Source organism: Hemiscyllium ocellatum, chromosome 42 (assembly GCF_020745735.1).
Source record: "Hemiscyllium ocellatum isolate sHemOce1 chromosome 42, sHemOce1.pat.X.cur, whole genome shotgun sequence".
In the NCBI taxonomy this organism is placed as follows: domain Eukaryota; kingdom Metazoa; phylum Chordata; class Chondrichthyes; order Orectolobiformes; family Hemiscylliidae; genus Hemiscyllium; species Hemiscyllium ocellatum.
The window spans coordinates 10,078,649-10,099,903 of NC_083442.1; the positions used below are offsets into that span (position 1 = coordinate 10,078,649).

Genomic DNA, 21,255 nt, shown 5'->3' on the forward strand with positions numbered 1-21,255 from the left:
AAGACTCAGGTTCAATTCCCACCTCAGGTGACTGACTGTGTGGAGTTTGCACATTCTGTGTGGCACAACCCGTGTCTGTGTGGGTTTCCTCCCACAGTCCAAAACGTGCAGGCTAGTTGAATTGGCCATGCTAAATTGCCCGTAGTATTAGACGAAGGGGTAAATGTAGGGGAACGGGTCTGGGTGGGTTGCACTTCGGCGGGTCGGTGTGGACTTGTTGGGCCGAAGGGCCTGTTTCCACGCTAAGTAATCTAATCTTAAAAAAAATGACTATTTTTTGGTGGAGAAGTTGAGTGATTTGGGAGTTAAGGTTTATAAATCATCAAGCACAAAACCTTAAAGGATGAGGCCATAAAGAAGGTTAGTGCAGTACTGGATTTCAAAGAAACAGGCCCAGAACATAAGCTGAGATGTAATAGTGAATCTATACAAATCTTTAGTATGATCTGGAGAACCGCGTGCTGCTTTGGGCATCAAATACTGAGCAGAATATTAAGGCAGAGAGAATTTAAAGCAGAAACAAAGACGGTAGCTGATACTTTGGAATATAAATAGACAGAGTGTGGGGCTGTTTTCACTGGAGGATTCGAAGAAGAAATTGTTTGATAAAGGATTTTCAAAACTTTTTGGGTTGAATAGCTTGTCTTTGCATTGCTATCTACGACAATTCCTTGTAATAAGCAATTCAATCAGTTTAAGGTATCTTTTTCCTTGGTTTCTCCCTCATGCTCAAGTCACCCTATGCCATGTACAAGAGTCTAACAAGGAGGTAATCTGTACTTTTAAAAAATTCATTTGTGGGACTTGGGTGTCGCTGGCTAGCCAGCATTGATAGCCCATCCCTATTTGCCCTGAAGATGGTTGTGAGCTGCCTTCTTGAATCACTGCAGTCCCACTTGCTGTGGGTTGACCTACAATGCTGGTGGGGAAGGAATTCCAGGATTTTGACCTAAGATTGTGAAGGAACAGCAGTATATTTCCAAATTAGGTTGGTGAATGGCTTAGATGAGAACTTGCAGGTGGCGGTGTTATCAAAAACCTGCTGCCCTTGTGCTTCTAGATGGAAGTGGCCTTAGGTTTGGAAGATGCTGTCTAAGGATCTTTGGTAAATTTCTGCAGTGTATCTTGTAGATAGTACATACTGCCGCTACTGAGTGCCGGTAGTGGAAGGACTGAATGTTTGTAGATGTGATGCCAATTCAAACGGGTTGCTGTGTCCTGGCTGGTGTCAAGTTTCTCGAGTGTGGTTGTAGCTGCATCCATTCCAGGCAAGTGGGGAATATTCTATCACACTCCTGACTTGTGCTCTGTAGATGGTGGATAGACTTTGGAACGTCAGGAGGTAAGTTACTCGTTGCAGTGTCCTTAGTCTCTGATCTGGTCATGTAGCCACTGTTTATGTGGTGAGCCCAGTTGAGGTTCTGGTCAATGGCAACCCCAAGGATGTTGAAAGTGGGGAATTCAGTGATGAAAATACCATTGAACGTCAAGAGGCAGTGATTATAGTGTCTCTTATTGATGATAGTCATTGTCTGGCATTTATGTACTTGCCACTTGTTGGCCCAAGCCTGGATATTGTCCAGATCTTGTTGCAAGACGTCTGCTGCTCTAGGGTAGGGAAGGAGAAATCTGATAGAAGAGTCAGTAAATTATTCTTCCTTTGGCTTCCTTTCTCCTCCTGCAGAGAAGTCTTTCCATCTTCAGTCAGCAGAACCTGTAACATAAAACTATCTTAAAATAGCTCAAATTATAGTGCAGTCATGGGATTACCTGACAGGATGCGGTTTGAGAGTAGTTTGTTCAGCATGTTCAGCACTATCCACCTTCAAAGCATCTTCCAGAAGTCTGGAAATTACTTCGTGTGTAGGACCCTTTCCTCCAGAACAAATAGGATTCTTAACTTCCTGAAGGAGAACAAGGTACTTGCTCTCTACTTGGCACAGTCTAGCTTCCAGGCCAGAATACTAGTGAAATAGAAAAAAAAAGTTACCATCAGAAGATAGCATTCTTACTTTAACACCAGAACCTTTAGCAACAATTTTCAGTTAGCAAAGGCATGCAATTAAACCTATATTATGCATATCAGGATGGGAGGGGAAATTCATCAGGCTTCCCATATCATTACACACGCAAGGTGGAGAATTTCTCATTAAAATATACTGGAGTCTGGACCAACACAGGCTGAAGACTCACCCTGATACATACACCTGCCTAAATCAAAATTCCAGCTAAAAAAACTTGCATAAGGTATATGGCATTAATTGTTCTACAAGAAGGGGTTTTTCTTTGAAAGAAATTTACCTTGAACATCCTCCAAAATGGCTGCGGTACAGAATCAGGAGTACCCCAGTAGAACGACCAATTATGATTCCCTATCTCAAAACATTACGGTGTTGAAGGCGGAGCGATAGTCAAATATAGCCTGATGCAAGCATCCTTGTTATCTAGATGTTCCAGTAATGAGTGCAGGGTTAGGGAGATGACGTCTGCTGTGGACATGTTGCACCAGCAGGCAAATTGCAAAGGATCAAGGCAATTTGGTAAGCTGGAGTTGATGTGAGCCATGACTAATCTCTTAAAGCACTTCATAATTATGAAAGTCAGAGCAACTGGGCCATAATCACGGAGGCAATCTCATGATTTTTCTTTAGCACTGGGGCGATGGTGGCCTTCTTGAAGCAGTTAGGAAAGGTTAAAGATATCAACAAGTACTTCCATAGGGCTGGTTGCTTTCCATGGATTCACTCTCAAGAAAACTGATCTACTATCTGTAGTGAAGACCGTGGGTATAGCTGCATCTGAGACTGTGACACTGGGACAAGTAGCAACATTTCACTAACCTTCTGCACACAGTGAGCGTAGAATGCATTGAGCTTGTTAGGTAGGGATGTATTGTTCCCTGTGACTCTATTATACTTCACTCTGATTAGCATTTGTTGCTCAGCTGATTGGTGTGCAGTCTTCTTGAACCATTGAAATCCACATGAATAGTATTATTAGGGAGGGAGTTCTAGGATTCTGACTCAATGACAGTGAAGAACAGTAATCTAGCACCAAATCAGGATAGTGCATAATTTTGAGTAATACTGTTCTCATGTGTCTCCTGGCCTTATTCTAGGTGGCAGAGGGTTTGAAAGGGGCTGTCAAAACAGACTTAGTGAGTTGGAGCAACACTTGGCACTGTGCACCACAGAACTGAGAAAGTCCCCAGTGTTTCAAAACTGAAATATTTTAGTCAATGATGAGTTCTGTATTTCTACAAACCAATCTCAATCACTCGAAACTGTACCTTTCATATTGACTCCAAAAACTGAAAGGGCTTGCATATTTGATGTGTGAACCACACAATCAATATTCATAAGATCATAAAACATAGCAGGAGAAATTAAGCCACTCGGCCCATCGAGTCTGCTCTGCCATTCAACCCCATTACCTTTGATCTCCTTGGCAATCTGTTTGTGGAACTGTCAGGATCTCATTTCAAGTTGAGTTAGTACTTTGGATTTCTCAAGTGATTTTCAGAAGATGCGCACGGGCATCAGCCAAAGATGAAGACTGAAGCTTTGTGAAACATTCTTATTATTGAGTTAACTGGGCACAGAACCATATGAGCATAAAGGGAGAAGTTATAATCACAATTTTACGACTGTATTCCAAAATTAGGCACTTGGCCTTACAGCCAACTTATTACATGGTCTCAACAATATCAAATACAGTTGCAATTTGGAGATGCTGGTGTCGGACTGGGATGGAAAAAATTAAAAGTCACATGACACCAGGTTATAGTCCAACAGACTTAACTGGAAGCAATAGCTTTCCACATGATGGAGGAGCAGCGCTCGGAAAGCTAGTGCCTCCAATTAAATACAGTTGCAATAACAGTTGTAGTTACAGAAAACCAAGCAATGGAGTTAGCAGCATAAGACCAATGCAGTTACTTTATTCAACCAAACAGATGGTTTCATCAAGGTCAGGTTAAGACTGTCAGTGTGAAGGTAGTTATACTCGCAACTATACTCAAACCTGGAAAATAACAAAAAACAGATTGAATGCAATAATTTCGATTCAGAAGATGGAAAGCTTCCTGATTTAAATTAGCTTTTCCTCTAATTTCCATCACAGCTTTAAGTTATAACATGACCGTGAATTTTTTTTTCCCCATGGTTGTTACAAACCATTATTTTGAATAAAAGGTAGCAGAAATGTAATAAAAAGAAAATATAATTTACTCTAAAGTATTTCCTAAGGGATTGATCAGAACAGCTGCTTCCTACAATATCAAATGGGTAAACTTGCCCATTGTTCATGTTCTGGAGTTTGACAATGAAAGTAAAGAAATATGAAATTAGTGGAACATTTCTTTTTTTTTGAATATCTCTGCATCAAGCATCAAACAAAAAAAATCTAAATTCCTAAATGCTATTGATCTTCTTTCAAATCTGAACAATACAATCCCATCCAGAGTTCCCTGACAGCTGTGGTTCAGTAGATAGCACTCATGCTTTGGAATCTTAAGTTTCTAGGTTCACTCCAGGGTTACAGTACAAAAGCCAAAGCTTCTGTGCAATGCAGAGGTATTAAGCTGAAGTTCTATTTTCCTGCACTGGTGGATGTAAAAGTAACAATAGCAGCATTTCAAAGTGGAACCAAGCAAATTCTTCAGTGTTCTGGCCAATATTTATCCCTACAACAATATCATGAAAGAGGAGATTTATCCAGTCACTTTCACATTGTTGTTTATGGATGTTTGAGCAGAAATTGACCGTCACATTTTTTACAACATTACAATTTCCATTACATCAGTGACTACACTTCAAAAGGTAAATCATTGAAAATAAAGTGCTTTGAAACATTGTGATCGTGAAAAGTGCTTCAGAAACAGAAATTTTGCGTTAACCTTTTTTGATTTCTATTGCTTTCTTCTTCAGATAGAGAAAGTAACTTGCTTAACCATTTAAAATAGTGATGAAATCTCCTAGCTGTATCCTTTCTTTTGTACTGAGCAAACTGGCAACCTGTGCCTGATAATGTTCATGGCACATGCAGTTCAAAGGGTTGCTAAATGGCAACATTAAATTTTGATGGCAAAGAGGGGAGAGTTTATTGCAGGCTTTTAATAGGTCACTGAGGAAAGGTGCAGGGGTCACTGAAAACAGTTCAAATAAATTACAGCGATTTGAGGTCATTCAAGAATATAAGACAAACAGAGTTGATTCAGGAAGAAAAACTGAATTTACACCTATGTAGGAGATGGACAGTCAAATCCCAACAACAGCTGGATATCTGTGTGACAGAATTCAGTTAGACAATTAGGAGTTATTAGACAGCTGGGTGTTGCTGTCAGGATTTAGAAAAGTCCTGGAAGGACTCACACAAAGACAGGTGCCACTAATAGATCTGTATTGCTGATACCGGAGTTTGGAAAGCCCATAAGCAAAGTCTACATGACACAGCCGAAAGTTCAGGGAAAAACAAGACAAGATAGTGGGTTTTGAGAAGACATGTAGCTCAGGTTAAGGTTCTGGATGTAAGTTTGCTCACTGAGCTGGAAGGTTAGTTTTCAGACGTTTCATCACCATACTAGGTAACATCATCAGTGAACCTCTGGTGAAGTGCAGGTGTTCTATCCTCCTTTCTATTTACGTGTTTAGCTTTCCTTGGGTTCGTAATGTCATTTCCTGTGTTGATGATGTCATTTCCCATTCTTTTTCGCAGTGGTAGATGGAGTCCAAATTGAAGTGTTTGTTGATAAGAGTTCTGGTTGGATTGCCATGCTTCTAGATATTCTTGTGCATGTCTCTGTTTGGGTAGTCCTGGGATGGATGTGTTGCCTCAGCCAAAGTGGTGTCCTTCCTCATCTGTATATAAGGATACCAGTGATAATGGGTCATGGCTGGTTGATGTTCATGTATACTGGTGGCTAGTTTTCTGCCTGTTTTTTCAAATGTAGTATTTGTTACAGTTCTTGCAAGATATTTTGTAAATGACGTTGGTTTTGCTTGTTGTCTGTATAGGTGTTTTGTGTTCAGCAGCTGCTGTTTTAATGTGTTGGTGGGTTTGAGAGCTACCATGATGCCAAGAGTTCTTAGTAGTCTGGTAGTCATTTCCTAGATGCCTTTGATGTAGGGAGAGTGGCTAGGGTTTCTGGGCATGTTTTGTCTGCTTGTTTGGGGTTGTTGCTAGAAATCGGCAGACTGTGTTCATTAGGTGCCTGTTCTTTTTGAATGTGCTGTATAGGTGATTTTACTCTGCTCTTCGTAGTTCCTCTGTGCTGCAGTGTGTGATGGCTCATTGAAATAATGCTCTAATGCAGCTTCGTTTGCGGACGTTTGGATGATTGCTTCTGTAGTTCAGAATTTGGTCTGTATGACCCTTAGACACTGAAAAAGCGTCCTAGTAAGTGGATTAAATTACAACTTCCAGGATGCCCACAAGAAAGATATTAGCAGCATCAGAAACAACACTGAACAAACAAAGACAATGAACTCACAGAAGAAACTCAGCAAACCATCAAACAGTCACACTAACATTAAGCAGGAGAAAGGAAGGAAATACACTCCATACACAAAGGAAAGAACTAGAAAGACTCAAAAATGAAACATGGTTATCCTCCCTGCAGGCAAAAGATGCTTAACAGTCATTTTAAACTGAACAGACTACATTAAGAAAGCGTACACTTGCAAATACCAACACGTAAAAACAGGTGGCGGTAGACCCGACCTCACAACAAGAGAACCGAATCACATCCTTCCTCAAAAAACTTGAGAAATCTGGAGAATTAAACAACACAGACTTCCAAAAAAATGAAACCGGCTGGATCCAACACACCACGCTTCTACGGATTACCCAAAATTCACAACTCAAGAGCCCCCTCCGACCCATTGGCTCGCTACTTGGAACACCAACATATAAACTAGCCAAGGAACTACACCAAAGACTGCAACACTTAGTAGAAGACTCAAAGATACCAAGATAGAAGGAGGATGAAATAATGGTCTCCTTTGACATAGCAGCCCTGTTCACATCCATCAACATCAACCTGGCCAAAAAAACACTGGCTACGTTATTAGAAGAACCAAAGACACATGCACCAAACACCAATCTCATCAGCAAGGACAACATTTCCCATGGTAGGCTAATGCTAAAACTTCGGAGGTATGGCATTGAGGATACATTAGAGGTTTGGATTAGGAATTGGCTGGCTGGAAGGAGACAGAGGGTAGTAGTTGATGGATTATGTTCATCTTGGAGCGCAGTTACTAGCGGTGTACCACAAGGATCTGTTTTGGGACCATTGCTTTTTGTTATCTTTATAAATGATCTAGAGGAAGGGCTTGAAAGCTGGGTAAGCAAGTTTGCGGATGACACAAAAGTCGGTGGAGTTGTGGATAGTGAGGAAGGAAGTGGTAGGTTACAGCGGGATATAGATAAGTTGCAGAGCTGGGCGGAAATGTGGCAAATGGAATTCAATGTAGCTAAGTGCGAAGTCGTTCACTTTGGTAGGAATAACAAGATGATGGATTACTGGGCTAATGGTAGGCTACTTGGTAGTGTGGATGAGCAGAGGGATCTTGGTGTCTATGTACACAGATCTCTGAAAGTTGCCACCCAGGTAAATAGTGCTGTGAGGAAGGCATATGGTGTACTGGGCTTTATTGGCAGAGGAATTGAGTTCCGGAGTCCTGAGGTCATGTTGCAGTTGTATAAGACTCTGGTGAGGCCTCATCTGGAGTATTGTGTGCAGTTTTGGTCGCCATACTATAGGAAGGATGTGGAAGCTTTAGAACGAGTGCAGAGGAGGTTTACCAGGATGTTGCCTGGAATGGTAGGAAAATCTTATGAGGAAAGGCTGAGGCACTTGGGGCTGTTCTCATTGGAGAAGAGAAGGTTTAGGGGAGATCTGATAGAAGTGTATAAGATGATTAGGGGTTTAGATAGGGTAGATACTAAGAACCTTTTACCGCTAATGGAGTCAGGTGTTACTAGGGGACATAGCTTTAAATTAAGGGGTGGTAGGTATAGGACAGATGTTAGGGGTAGATTCTTCACACAGCGGGTTGTGAGTTCATGGAATGCCCTGCCCGTATCAGTGGTGAACTCTCCTTCTTTATGGTCATTTAAGCGGGCATTGGATAGGCATTTGGAAGTTATTGGGCTAGTATAGGTTAGGTAGGATTCGGTCGGCGCAACATCGAGGGCCGAAGGGCCTGTACTGCGCTGTATCCTTCTATGTTCTATGTTCTATATTGTCAAGCTCGTGGACCTATGCCTTACCACCCACTTCACTTTCAATAACAAAACCTACAGACAAACCAATAGAACACCAATGGGATCTGATATCAGAGTTCTCAGCAGAGGCAGTAATGCAGAGACTCAAACAAACAGCTTTGCCAACTATCCAACCCAAACTTTAGGACCGTTACGTGGATGACATCTTTGTCATCAATAAAATGAAACAAATTAGAGAAAACCTTGAGACCATCAATAATATCCTTACTGGTATAAAATTCACAAGAGGAGAAAAACAACACATAGGGACCAAATACTGAACTACAGAAGCAATCATTCCAAAACCCACAAACAAAGATACATTAGAATATTATTTCAACGAGCCACCACACAGAGGAACTACGAGCAGCAGAGAAAAATCATCCATACAGCATATTCAAAAAGAACAGATACCTAATGAATACAGTTCGCCAATTTCTCAGCAACAACCTCAAACAAGCAGGTAAAATATGTCCAGAAACCGTAGCTACTCTCCCTTCCAGCAAAGGCATCTCAGAAATTACTGCCGGACTACTCAGACCTTTTGGCATCATGGTAGCTCACAAACCCACCAACGCACTAAAACAGCAGCTAACGCACATAGGCAAAAAGCAAAATAAACGTCATTTATTTTGCAAGAACCTAACATTACATTGGGCAAACAGGCAGAAAACTAACCACCAGGATACATGAACGTCAACCAACTACAAAAAGACATGACCCACCATCACTAGTATCCTCACATACAGATGAGGAAGGATACCACTGATTTGGACAACACATCATCCTAGGACAAGCCAAACAGACACGCATGAGAATTCCTAGAAGCATGGCATTCCAACTGGAACTCTATCAATAAACACATTGAGTATGGTAGATGGGGGTCCAAATTAAAAAAAAAGCAGGAAATGACATTACGAACTCAAGGAAATCTAAACATAAATAGAAAAGGGGGATAGAACACCTGGCCTTCAGGGGAGGCTTTGACATTAAAGGTCAGGATCTTCAAAAGCCTTGACAGTGCACAGGCACAACTCTGGCTTTTTGCTGACAGCCAATCTTCACCAACCTAAATCTTACTTTGTGGATGTACGTTTCACCAGAGACTCACTGATGAGGTTATTTCGTATGGTGAGGAAACATCTAAAAACGAACCTTCCAGCTCAGTGAGCAAACATACATCCACAAGGTAAAATTTAGGTTGGTGAAGACTGGCTGTCAGCAAAAAGCTAGAGTTGTGCCTGTGCACTGTCAAGGCTTTTGAAGTTCCTGACCTTTAATGTCAAAGCCTCCCCTGAAGCACCAACTAGAACAGGAGCAGTTGCTGATACAGTCCATGACAGAGTGGCTCAGGATAGTTTCAAGATCAGACCAAAAGTAAAGAATTGTTTTTACAATTTGTTTCACTTTTGTGCAAAAAGAATATGAACCAATTAGATCCAAGAGCAGTATTTCAAAAGTGATGCTGAAGGGAAAATTTCTCATCAGATGCACAAAATATTTACGAGAGAGAGAGAGAGAGAGAGAGAGAGAGAGAGAGAAAAAACAACAGCACCAGACTACTTGATGAATTTCTGTGAAATTACAACAGTTTTGAGTATTGAGGAGTGCAAAGTCACTCAATTAATGAAATTATGTAAATAACGTGGACTATATATCAGACATATTCAAAAATAAGAAATTTCTCAATAGACTTTTTTTTAAAAAAGCATAAACTATGATCAAAGTAATTAGTGAAGGTCAGAACAGCAATGGTCTTGGCTTCCTAGGACGATAGATAAAGACATATAAAAGATGAACACCAACTCATGGCCTTGTACCTCCTAACCAAACGTATGACTTGCCTTGCTCTTCAGAAGGCATACTGGACATTAGATTAGATTAGATTAGATTCCCTACAGTGTGGAAACAGGCCCTTCAGCCCAAAAGTCTACACCGACCCCTCTGAAGAGTAACCCGCCCAGTCCCATTTCCCTCTGGCTAATGCACCTAACACTACGGACAATTTAGCATGGCCAATTCACCTGACCTGCCCATCTTTGGATCTGTGGGAGGAAACCCACACAGACACGGGGAGAACGTGCAAACTCCACACAGTCGCCCGAGGCTGGGACCCTGGTTCTGTGAGGCAGCCGTGCTAACCACTGAGCCACCGTGCCACCATGAAATATTACTTCGGTCTCTCTCTCTCTCTCCCCAGATGCTGCCAGATTCAGAGTTTCTCCTGCATAATGTTGGTTTCAGATTTCCAGCATCCACAGTATTTTGTTTTCATTGTTATAGTTGTCTTCATACAGAGCCTTCTATTGTTGTGGCAGTGTATGTACCTTTGGGCCAGGAGATACAGTCTGTCCTGGAGAATGTATCATAATATGACCAAATAAGTTGATGAGAATGACTACAACTTTCCTTCAATCCCATAAACATTAACTTTAGCCTGCTGCTTTGCACCACATGGGGTATTTGATGTGAATTGCATATGCATAAAGGAAACAGCTCGAGAAAGGCCAGAGATGGGGCGAGATGAAGAAGCGCAATGCCAGAGGACTGGCAGCTAGCTAATGTAATTCCTGTATTTAAAGGGAGACAGAATCTCTCCAGGGAATTATGGAGCAGTGAACTTAATATCAATGACAGGAACAGTAATGACAGTTTTACAAAAGGAGAGAATGGAAGATGATTTAGAAAAGACATTTATATAATTGTCAAGACTCTATAGATTTCAAAGGGAAAGGCTTGTTTAACCAACCTTGAAATGGTAACAGAGTAGACAATGGTAAATGTAGTATACAACATTTATCTGAACTTTCTAACATCAAAAGTGACCCATAAGGGGAAGGACTGACAAGGCAGGGTCTCTTTTCACTTGGGTGAATGTGACTTAGCAAAAGTCTTTCAAATTAGAATGGATACTGAAACAATGTTTTCACGTGAAAAAGTGGATAACAAGAGTCTACCAATTCAACATATAAGAAATTCAATAGGGAATGGAGAAAAAGCCGCTTTAGCCAACAAGAGTGGCGATAACCCACAGACAGGGTCTGAAATGAACAGTATTTTAAGGGGAAGCCATACAAACATATGAAGAAGGGACAAAAGGGTTACGATTATAGATTTTTAAAAATGAAGCACCAACACCGGTAGGAACTGGTTAAACTGAACGGTCTGTTTCTGCGCTGCAAATCAGTATAATCTAAACTCAAGTCATAAATAAAAAGCCTCTTGTTTCTGAACAAATTCTTGCATAGAACTTTATAATAGGTCAGTCAATTCCTAAAAGAAAAGGACTGATGACACAAACCAAATATTGCACAAAACCACAAACTACACCTGAAAATGCAGGACAATTTATTTAAGGCAAGAAATAAATGTATCCAAAACAGATTTTGATGACGACAGAAATTAGTTTTATTGTCAATTTGTTAAACCAGCAATTTAGTTATCAAATTGGTGCTCCCTAGAGCCTTCACTCTCTCATTCCCTTACCAAAATTTGGCTTTTTACCTCTCCCTCTCTTCCTTTACAGTACTGATTAAAATCTACTCTAACCAAGCATTACTAATATTTCTTTTAGTGAATCACTGTCAATTTTTGTCCAAACACATTTGTGTACCACCTTTGAACATTTTACTGAGAAAGGAGCTATATAAATTTATGGTGGAATTGATTGATAATATTGATGACGAACACGGAGGGTTCAGACCACTTCGGCAAGATGCTGAACACTGAGCAAATGTTTCTTCTTAAACCCTCCCCACCTTCAATAAATGATTGGTTGACAGTATCTTCTGATTTGCATTCCCGTATAGCTATGGAAGGCTTCATTTTCTCAAACTCTGATTGCCGATTTACATTTCGATCGTCAAAGGAACACATTCCTGGCTTTATAGTGTAATTTACATCCACTGTATGTAATAAGTAGCAAATGAGTACAAAATGCAATGAGATACTTATAACCAATCATAGACCATAGAATAGTACAGAACAGTACAGGCCTTTCGTCCCTCTATGTTGTGCCAACCTATCCTACTCTAAGATCAAACTAACCTACATTTCACTATCATCCATGTGCCTAACTAAGTGTCAATTAAACGTCCTAATTTGTCTGACTCCACTGACACTGCTGACAGTGTACTCCATGCAGCCATCAGTGTAAAGAACCTACCTCTGACATCTCTCTTAAACCTTAAAATTATGGCCCCTAGCAATAGCCATTTCTGCCCTGGGAAAAAACTCTCTGGCTAACTACTCTATCTATGCTTCTCATCATTCTTCATTCCAACGAGAAAAGCCCTAGCTCCCTCAAATCTTCCTTCATAAGACATGTGTTCCAGTTTAGGCAGCATCCTGGTAAATCTCCTCTGCACCCTCTCTAAAGCATCTAAATCGTTCCTATATTGAGGCAACTAGAACTTTGGAGAAAGTGATGCTCCCTGACTTGCTGTGCCTTTCCAGCACCACACTTGTAACTAGAATATTACACAATATTCCAAGTGTGGTGTAACCAGGGCTTTATAGAGCTGCAGCATAATCTTGTAGCTTTTAAACTCACTCCGCCTGCTAATGAAAGCCAACACACCTTACACCTTCTTAACAACCCTATCAACTTGGGGGGTGACTTTGAGGGATCTGTGGACATGGACCCCAAGATCCCTCCATTCCTGCCTTTAAATCTGTAATCTGCATTCAAATTCCACTTTCCAAAATGAATCACTTCAGGTTGAACACCATCTGCCACTTCTCAACCCAGCTCTGCATCCTGTCAATGTTGTAACCTACGATGGCCCTCCACACTATCACAACTCCACCAACCTACGTCATCAGCAAACTTACGAACCCAATCACCTTCCTCTTCCTCATCCAAGTCATTAATAAAAATCACAAAGAGCAGAGGTCCCAGAACAAACACCAGCAGAACGCCACTGGTCACCGAGCTCCAGGCTGAATACTTTCCACCCTGTCTTCTATGAACCAGTCAATTCTGTATCCGGATCGCCAAAATTTCCCTGTATCCCATGCGTCCTTAGTTTCTGAATGAGCCAACCATAGGGAACCTTATCAAAAGCCTTGCTAAAATCCATTCACATCACATCCAATGCTCTACTTTCAACAACGTGTGTTGTCACATCCTCAAAGAATTCAATAAGGCTTGTGAGGCATGACCTGCCCCTCAAAGCCATGCTGACTATGTTTTTCCCAAAGAATAAATTCTGACCCTCTGAATCCTCTCTAATACTTTGCCCACCACAGATGCAAGACTCTGACTGGTCTGTAATTCCCAGGGTTATCCCTATTCCCTTTCTTGAATAAGGGAATAACATTTGCCACCCTCCAATCATCTGCTACTACACCAGTGGACAGTGAGGACACAAACATCATCGCCAAAGCCATAGCAATCTCTTTCCTTGCTTCCTATAGTAATCTTGGATATATCCCGTCAGGCCCAGGGGTCTTAGCGATCCTTGTGTTTTTCAGAATTTCCAGCACATCCTTCTTCTTAACACCAATCTGTTCAAGCACATCAGCCTGTTTCATGCTGTCCTCACAATACAACAGGGTCCCTCTCACTAGTGAATAATGATGCAACATATTCATTAAGGACCTCCCCTACCTCCTTTGACTCTAGGCATAAGTTCCCTCCACTATCCCTGATTGGCCCTACTCTCACTCTGACAATCCTCTTGTTCCTCACATAAGTGTAAAATGCCTTGGGGCTTTCCTTAATCCTACCAAAGGCTTTTACATCCCCCTTTGCTGCCCTACATTCATTCTTCAGTTCCTTCCTGGCTACCTTGTAACCCTGAGCCCCGTCTGATCCTTGCTTCTTCAGCCTTAAGTAAGCTTCTTGCTTCCTCTTGACTAGATGTCCCACATCTCTTATTATCCAAGGTTCCTTCACTCTACCATCCCTTCCTTGCCTCAGTGGGATAAATCTATCCAGCACTCACAGCAAGTGTTCCCTAAACAACCTCCGCATATCTGTCGTAATTTCCGAGAATACGTGTTCCCAATTTATGCCCCACAGTTCCTGTCTGATAGCATTGTAATTCCCCCTCCCCCAATTAAATACTTTCCTATACCATCTGCTCGAGAGAGAAAGTTGATGAACAACTTTTAAAAGTAGTGAATAATTAAATTTTAAGCCTGATTTGAAAACATTACCAAACCAGTAAAGAAAATAGTCACAGACCTCAGCTAAGTCAGAAATCACATACATCTCAAAAGTTGCAAAATTCACAATACCGAGAGAAAATATTCAAAATTCCCTTTTTTTGGGCAATTCTCAAGATTCTCTCTAAAAACCTTAAGTTATACCACATAGAACGTTCCACTTGAATCATGTGCATTACCACAAATACGGAAGAAGGAAAAAGTGAAATCCTTATGTCCAGAGACTGCTGATGGCAGAGATAATCCAACTATGTGTCTAAGTTACAGTAAGCTGGTTTGCGGGACATCCCCTAAACACCACTTGCTGCCTTGCATTTTCAACAAGGAACTAATATGATTTAGAATACATAAAACACAAATTGTTCCACATGATATTGGCTTTCCCTTGTGGTCTTTGAGTTTGTACCTGTATATTTTTTATTAAATTGAGCAACCTGAAGGAAATGCTAAATGTCAGGGGCTAAAAGGCATTAAAGAAACAACTGGTGGTAAATCAAGTGATACCAAGGTACCATCTTGAAGACTCAAGGAGCAAGTGATAACTGAGGGGAAATCAGCAACTTAAATGGGAAAATAATAAATTTGGAGCAATGTCTTTCATTCCAACAACTTGGATGATAGGAAGAGAAAAAATATTTGTAATGCTACTGGAAAGAAAGCAAAATATTTAAATAGTGAGATGTTGGAGGCCATTGGGCAAGATTCTTCTCTTACACTTCACGATCAGTTCTATTCAACTTATTCTATTTTAAGCATCGACTAGTTTGCACACTTGTCACAGCAAGCAATGGTTAAATAATCAAGTTGACAATGAGATTTAGTGTTCTTGTTTTGCAAGTTAGTGTTCTTTTTTGGAGACTAAGTGTAGAGTTATGGCAGCGCAGGCAGTGGAATGTTCCTCCTGCAGGATGTTTGAGGTAGGGGTGACCACCCATGCTCCTACCGACTTCACCTGCAGAAAGTGCAGCCAGCTCCAGCTCTTCACAGACCGCATTAGGGAACTGGAGCTGGAGGTAGATGAACTGAGGATTATTCAAGAGGCTGAAAGGGTGATAGATAGAAGCTACAGGGACATAGTTATGCCAGAGAACAGAAGCAGCTAGTAACAGTTAGAGGTGGGAAGGGGAGGAAGCAGGCAGTGCAGGGATCCCCTGTGGTCGGTCCCCTCAACAATAAGTATACCGCTTTAGATACTGTTTTTTGGGGGGGGGGGGGGGGGGGGGAGAAGAAGGCCTAGCAGAGGTAAGCTGCAGCGACTGGGTCTCTGGCAGGAGGCCCGGCTCTGAGGCCCAGAAGGGAAAGTGGGAGAGGTGGAGAGCGCTAATTATAGGAGACTCTTTAGTTAGAGGGGCAGACAGATGGTTCTGTGGACATGGGCGAGATTCTCAGTTAGTTTACTGCCTCCTAGGTGCCAGGGTCCGAGACATCTCGGACCGTGACTTCAGAATCCTTAAGGGGGAGGGTGTGCAGCTGGAAGTCGTGGTGCACATTGGCACCAATAACATAGGTAGGAAGAGGGGTGGGGAGGTCACTCAGGGGCTCAGGAAGTTAGGCTGGAAGCTAAAAGCTAGGATGGACAGAGTCGTTATCTCTGGGTTGTTGCCGGTGCCACGTGACAGTGAGGCAAGGAATAGGGAGAGAGTGCAGTTGAACACGTGGCTGCAAGGATGGTGCAGGAGGAAGGGCTTCAGGTATTTGGACAATTGGACTGCATTGGTGGGGGGGGGTTAAGCTAATTTGCAGGGGGATGGGATCCAGACTTGTAGTCCAGCAAGCAGGTTAGCTGTTTTTCAGGATGTCCAAGAATGTAGGGAGGCTGTGGAGAAGGTAGCACTGACAGGGAATACTTGCGGACACAGACGGGCTCAAGTGTGTATACTTCAACGCAAGGAGTATCAGAAATAAGGTGGGTAAACTTAAGGCGTGGATTGGTACTTGGGACTATGACGTTGTAGCCATCACGGAAACGTGGATAGTAGAGGGACAGGTTGAAGGTTCCTGGTTACAGATGTTTCAGTAAGATTGGGGAGGGGGAGGGGGAGGGGGAGGGGGCAGGGGGTGGTGGTGTTGCTAATTAGAAATGGTATAATGGCTGCAGAAAGGCAGTTCGAGAGGGATCCGCCTTTGGAGGTAGTATGGACTGAAGTCAGAAATAGGAAAGGAGCAGTTACCTTGTTGGGTGTTTACTATAGGTCCCCCCAATAGCAGCAGAGATGTGGAGAAACAGATTGGGAAACAGATTTTGGAAAAGGTGCAGAAGCCACAGGGTAGTAGTCATGGGCGATTTCAACTTCCCAAATATTGATTGGAAGCTCTTTAGATCAAGTAGATTGGACGGGGCAGTGTTTGTGCAGTGTGTCCAGGAAGCTTTTCTAACTCCGTATGTAGATTGTCCAACCAGAGGGGAGGCCATATTGGATTTGGTACTTGGTAACAAACCAGGACAAGTGATGGGCTTGTTAGTGGGTGAGCATTTTGGTGATGGTGACCACAATTCTGTGACTTTCACCTTGGTTATGGAGAGAGGTTATGTGCGTGCAATAGGGCAGGCTTTACAATTGGGGGAAGGGTAAATACGATGCTGCAAGACAGGATCAAAGGAGCATAAGTTGGGAGCACAGGCTGTTAGGGAAGGATGTCGTTGAAATGTGGAACTTTTTCAAGGAACAGATACGACGTGTACCGGTCAGGAAGGAACATGGTCGTGTGAGGGAACCTTGGTTGACGAGGGAGGTTGAATGTCTTGTAAGGAGGAAGAAGGCGACTTACATAAAGTTGAGGGAACAAGGTTCAGACAGAGCATTGGAGGGATACAGGATAGCCAGGAGGGAGCTGAAGAAAGGGATTAGGACACTAAGAGAGGGCATGAAATATCTTTGGCAGGTAGGATCAAGAATAACCCCAAGGCCTTTTATGCGTATGTGAGAAACAGGAGAATGACAAGAACAAGGGTAGATCCGATTAAGGACAGTAGCGGGAGACTGTGTATTGAGTCGGAAGAGATAGGAGAGGTCTTGAATGAGTACTTTTCTTCAGTATTTACAAATGAGAGGGACCATATTGTTGAAGAGGAGTGTATGAAACGGACTGGTAAGCTAGAGGAGATACTTGTTAGGAAGAAAGATGTGTTGGGCATTTTGAAAAACTTGAGGATAGACAAGTCCCCTGGGCCTGATGGGATATATCCTAGGATTATGTGGAAAGCAAGAGAGAAAATTGCAGAACTGTCAGCAATGATCTTTTCGTCTTCACTGTCAACGGGGGTGGTGCCAGGGGACTGGAGAGTGGCGAATGTTGTGCCCCTATTCAAAAAAGGGAATAGGGATAACCCCAGGAATTACAGGCCATTTAGCCTTACTTCAGTGGTAGGCAAAGTAACCGAAAGGGTACTGAGGGATAGGATTTATGAGTATCTAGAAAGACACTGCTTGATTAGGGTCAGCCAGCACGGATTTGAGAGGGGTAGGTCTTGCCTCACAAGTCTTATTGAATTCTTTGAGGAGGTGACCAAGCATGTGGATGAGGGTAGAGCAGTGGATGTAGTGTACATGGATTTTAGTAAGGCATTTGATAAGGTTCCCTATGGTAGGCTTATGCGGAAAGTCAGGAGGTATGGGATAGTGGGAAGTTTGGCCAGTTGGATAGAGAACTGGCTAACCGGTCGAAGTCAGAGAGTGGTGGTAGATGGTAAATATTCAGCCTGGAGCCCAGTTACAAGTGGAGTTCCGCAGGGATCAGTTCTGGGTCCCCTGCTGTTTGTAATTTTTATTAATGACTTCGAAGGGTGGGTCAGTAAATTTGCAAACGATATGAAGATTGGTGGAGCTGTGGATAGTGAGGAGGGCTGTTGTTGGCTGCAAAGGGACTTAGATATGATGCAGAGCTAGGCTGAGGAGTGGCAGATGGAGTTCAACCCTGTCAAGTGTGAAGTTGTCCATTTTGAAAGGACAAATAAGAACGCGGAATACAGGGTTAATGATAGGGTTCTTAGTAAGGTGGAGGAGCAGAGGGATTTTGGGGTCTATGTTCATAGCTCTTTGAAAGTTGCCACTCAGGTGGCTAGAGCTTGTAAGAAGGCCTACGGTGTATTAGCGTTCATTATCAGAGGGATTGAATTCAAGAGTCGTGAGGTGATGTTGCAGCTATATATGACCTTGGTAAGGCCACATTTGGAGTACTGTGTGCAGTTCTGGTCGCCTCATTTTAGGGAAGATGTGGAAGGTTTGGAGAGGGTGCAGAGGAGATTTACCAGGATGTTGCCTGGAATGGAGAATAGGTCGTACGAGGATAGGTTGAGTGTGCTAGGTCTTTTCTCATTGGAACGGCGAAGGATGAGGGGGTGACTTGATAGAGGCTTATAAGATGATCAGGGGAATAGATAGAGTAGACAGTCAGAGACTTTTTCCCCGGGTACAACAGAGTGTTACAAGGGGACATAAATTTAAGGTGAAGGGTGGAAGGTATAGGGGGGATGTCAGGGGTAGGTTCTTTACCCAGAGTAGTGGGGGCATGGAATGCACTGCCTGTGGGAGTCAGAATCATTGGTGACCTTTAAGCAGCAATTGGATAGGTACATGGATAGGTGCCTAGGCTAGGACAAATGTTTGGCACAACATCGTGGGCCGAAGGGCCTGTTCTATGCTGCATTGTTCTATGTTCTATGTCTATGTTCTATTTACAGCATGAATGCAAATTAGTGAGAATTAGCACTTAATACTAAGAAATAAACTACTTATCTTAAAGCCAACGGTTCAAAGAGTTAATCCTCATTTTACACTAATCCAGATACAAATATAACAGTTAAAATACCTTTGCTTCTAGAGCTTTCTCCCTCATTTCAGCATTTCGCTTAAGCGCAGATAGTTCCAGAATCTCCTTGTTAAGGAATTTGTTCTGTGTCTTATAACCTTGAAGACTGTCCTAGAGGGAGAAATAAGAATAATGGATACTTTGAAAATATGACATTCCATTGCTGTGGTTCTGTTCGCCGATCTGGGAATTTGTGTTGCAGACGTTTCGTCCCTTGTCTAGGTGACATCCTCAGTGCTTGGGAGCCTCCTGTGAAGCACTTCTGTGATCTTTCCTCTGGCATTTGTAGAGGTTTGAATCTGCCGCTTCCAGTTGTCAGTTCCAGCTGTCTGCTGCAGTGATCGGTATATTGGGTCCAGGTCGGTGTGCTGATTGATTGAATCTGTGGATGAGTGCCATGCCTCTAGGAATTTCCTGGCTGTTCTCAGTTTGGCTTGTCCTATAATAGTAGTGTTGTCCCAGTCAAACTCACATTGCTTGTCATCTGCGTATGTGGCTACTAAGGATAGCTTGTCGTGTCGTGTTGTTTCGTGGCTAGTTGGTGTTCATGGATGCGGATCGTTAGCTGTCTCCCTGTTTGTCCTATATAGTGTTTTGTGCAGTCCTTGCATGGGATTTTGTACATTACATTGGTTTTGCTCATGCTGGGTATTGGGTCCTTTGTTCTGGTGAGTTGTTGTCTTAGAATGGCTGTTGGTTTTTGTGCTGTTATGAGTCCTAGTGGTCGCAGTAGTCTGGCTGTCAGTTCGGAAATGCTCTTGACGTATGGTAAAGTGGCTAGTCTTGGGTATACCAATATACCGATCACTGCAGCAGACAGCTGGAACTGACAACCGGAAGCAGCAGATTCAAACCACTACAAATGCCGGAGGAAAGATCACAGAAGCGCTTCACAGGAGGCTCCCAAGCACCGAGGATGTCACCTAGACAGGGGGCGAAACGTCTGCAACACAAATTCCCAGCTCGGTGAACAGAACCACAACAACGAGCACCCGAGCTACAAATCTTCTCACAAAGTTTGAATGACATTCCATTATTAGCAAACTGAAACAACAAATAATAGAAAATAATGTTCATGTGTACTTTGGAGAAGCAGAGGGGAGGGAGGGAGAAAAATGGAGAGAGAAAACAAAATTACGCACAGGTCACATCATTTATGTTTTCTAACCAAGACTGATTTCTTACATGCTTATGAGCAGAATAAAATTAAATATCTGTTCCTCTGTAGTGTTCCAGCTTTCTTCAAAACCAGGTAAAAGTGAAGTTGCTATAGTCCCAGAGGACCACAGAGACACAGACAACTGGAAGTGAGTTAAACCTGAGGATTGCCACGCCCCAGGTGAGGGGCAATTGTGAAGGTGGGATCGTCATGGTAACCTTAGCCAGTGCAGGAACTGCGCCTGCACTGCTGACATCAGTTTGTGTCGCAGATCATTGTTCAGTTAATGGAGTTAACCGACCAATAGCAAATAGAATGATATACTTGTCAGAACAAACACACACACCAGTCTGAATCTCTCCCAACACTCAGATGTATATCAAATGGGTGAAAACAAATCAAAAAAAAAGGTGGTGTAATGGGAGTCAGTTTGTATTTGACTGACACAGAACCAAATCTGCAATGTTTAAACAACCATACATTCTCAATTGCATAACCGGAATCAAACCCAGTAGACAAAAACAATGCATGGATTTTAGAGCGCTTCAATAAAGGCGGCACACTGCAGATTTGTGACAAAAAAAGGTCAAAAAACTGTAGTAAATAATAAACTGATTCCAAAAAAAGTAAATGGAAGTAGGTGGTAATTCAGACTGAAGATGGATGTGGTGCCCAACAGTCCCTATAGAAACCACTGCTATGCACTGTTCACATAATTTATGAGCTCAGTCAAATATAATTTCATAACCATAGATGTCATCAAATTAGGAAATACAGTTAATGCTGAAGACAGCAGTAACCAAGTAAAAGACTATTAGGTTGTGAGTTTAATCGGAAAATGAGATAAA

At 42.3% G+C, this 21,255-nt stretch overlaps 1 protein-coding gene across 1 annotated transcript in view; it reads right to left on the reverse strand.

The window, feature by feature from the left end:
- Positions 1-21,255, reverse strand: part of tbc1d2b (TBC1 domain family, member 2B) — a 154,572-nt gene that overhangs the window by 31,881 nt on the left and 101,436 nt on the right. The window contains exons 7-8 of the mRNA XM_060853641.1: positions 19,249-19,359; positions 1,771-1,964 (exon numbers count right to left, since the gene is read on the reverse strand). Coding sequence (XP_060709624.1) covers positions 1,771-1,964; positions 19,249-19,359 — 305 coding nt within the window. The remainder of the gene's footprint in view (positions 1-1,770; positions 1,965-19,248; positions 19,360-21,255) is intronic.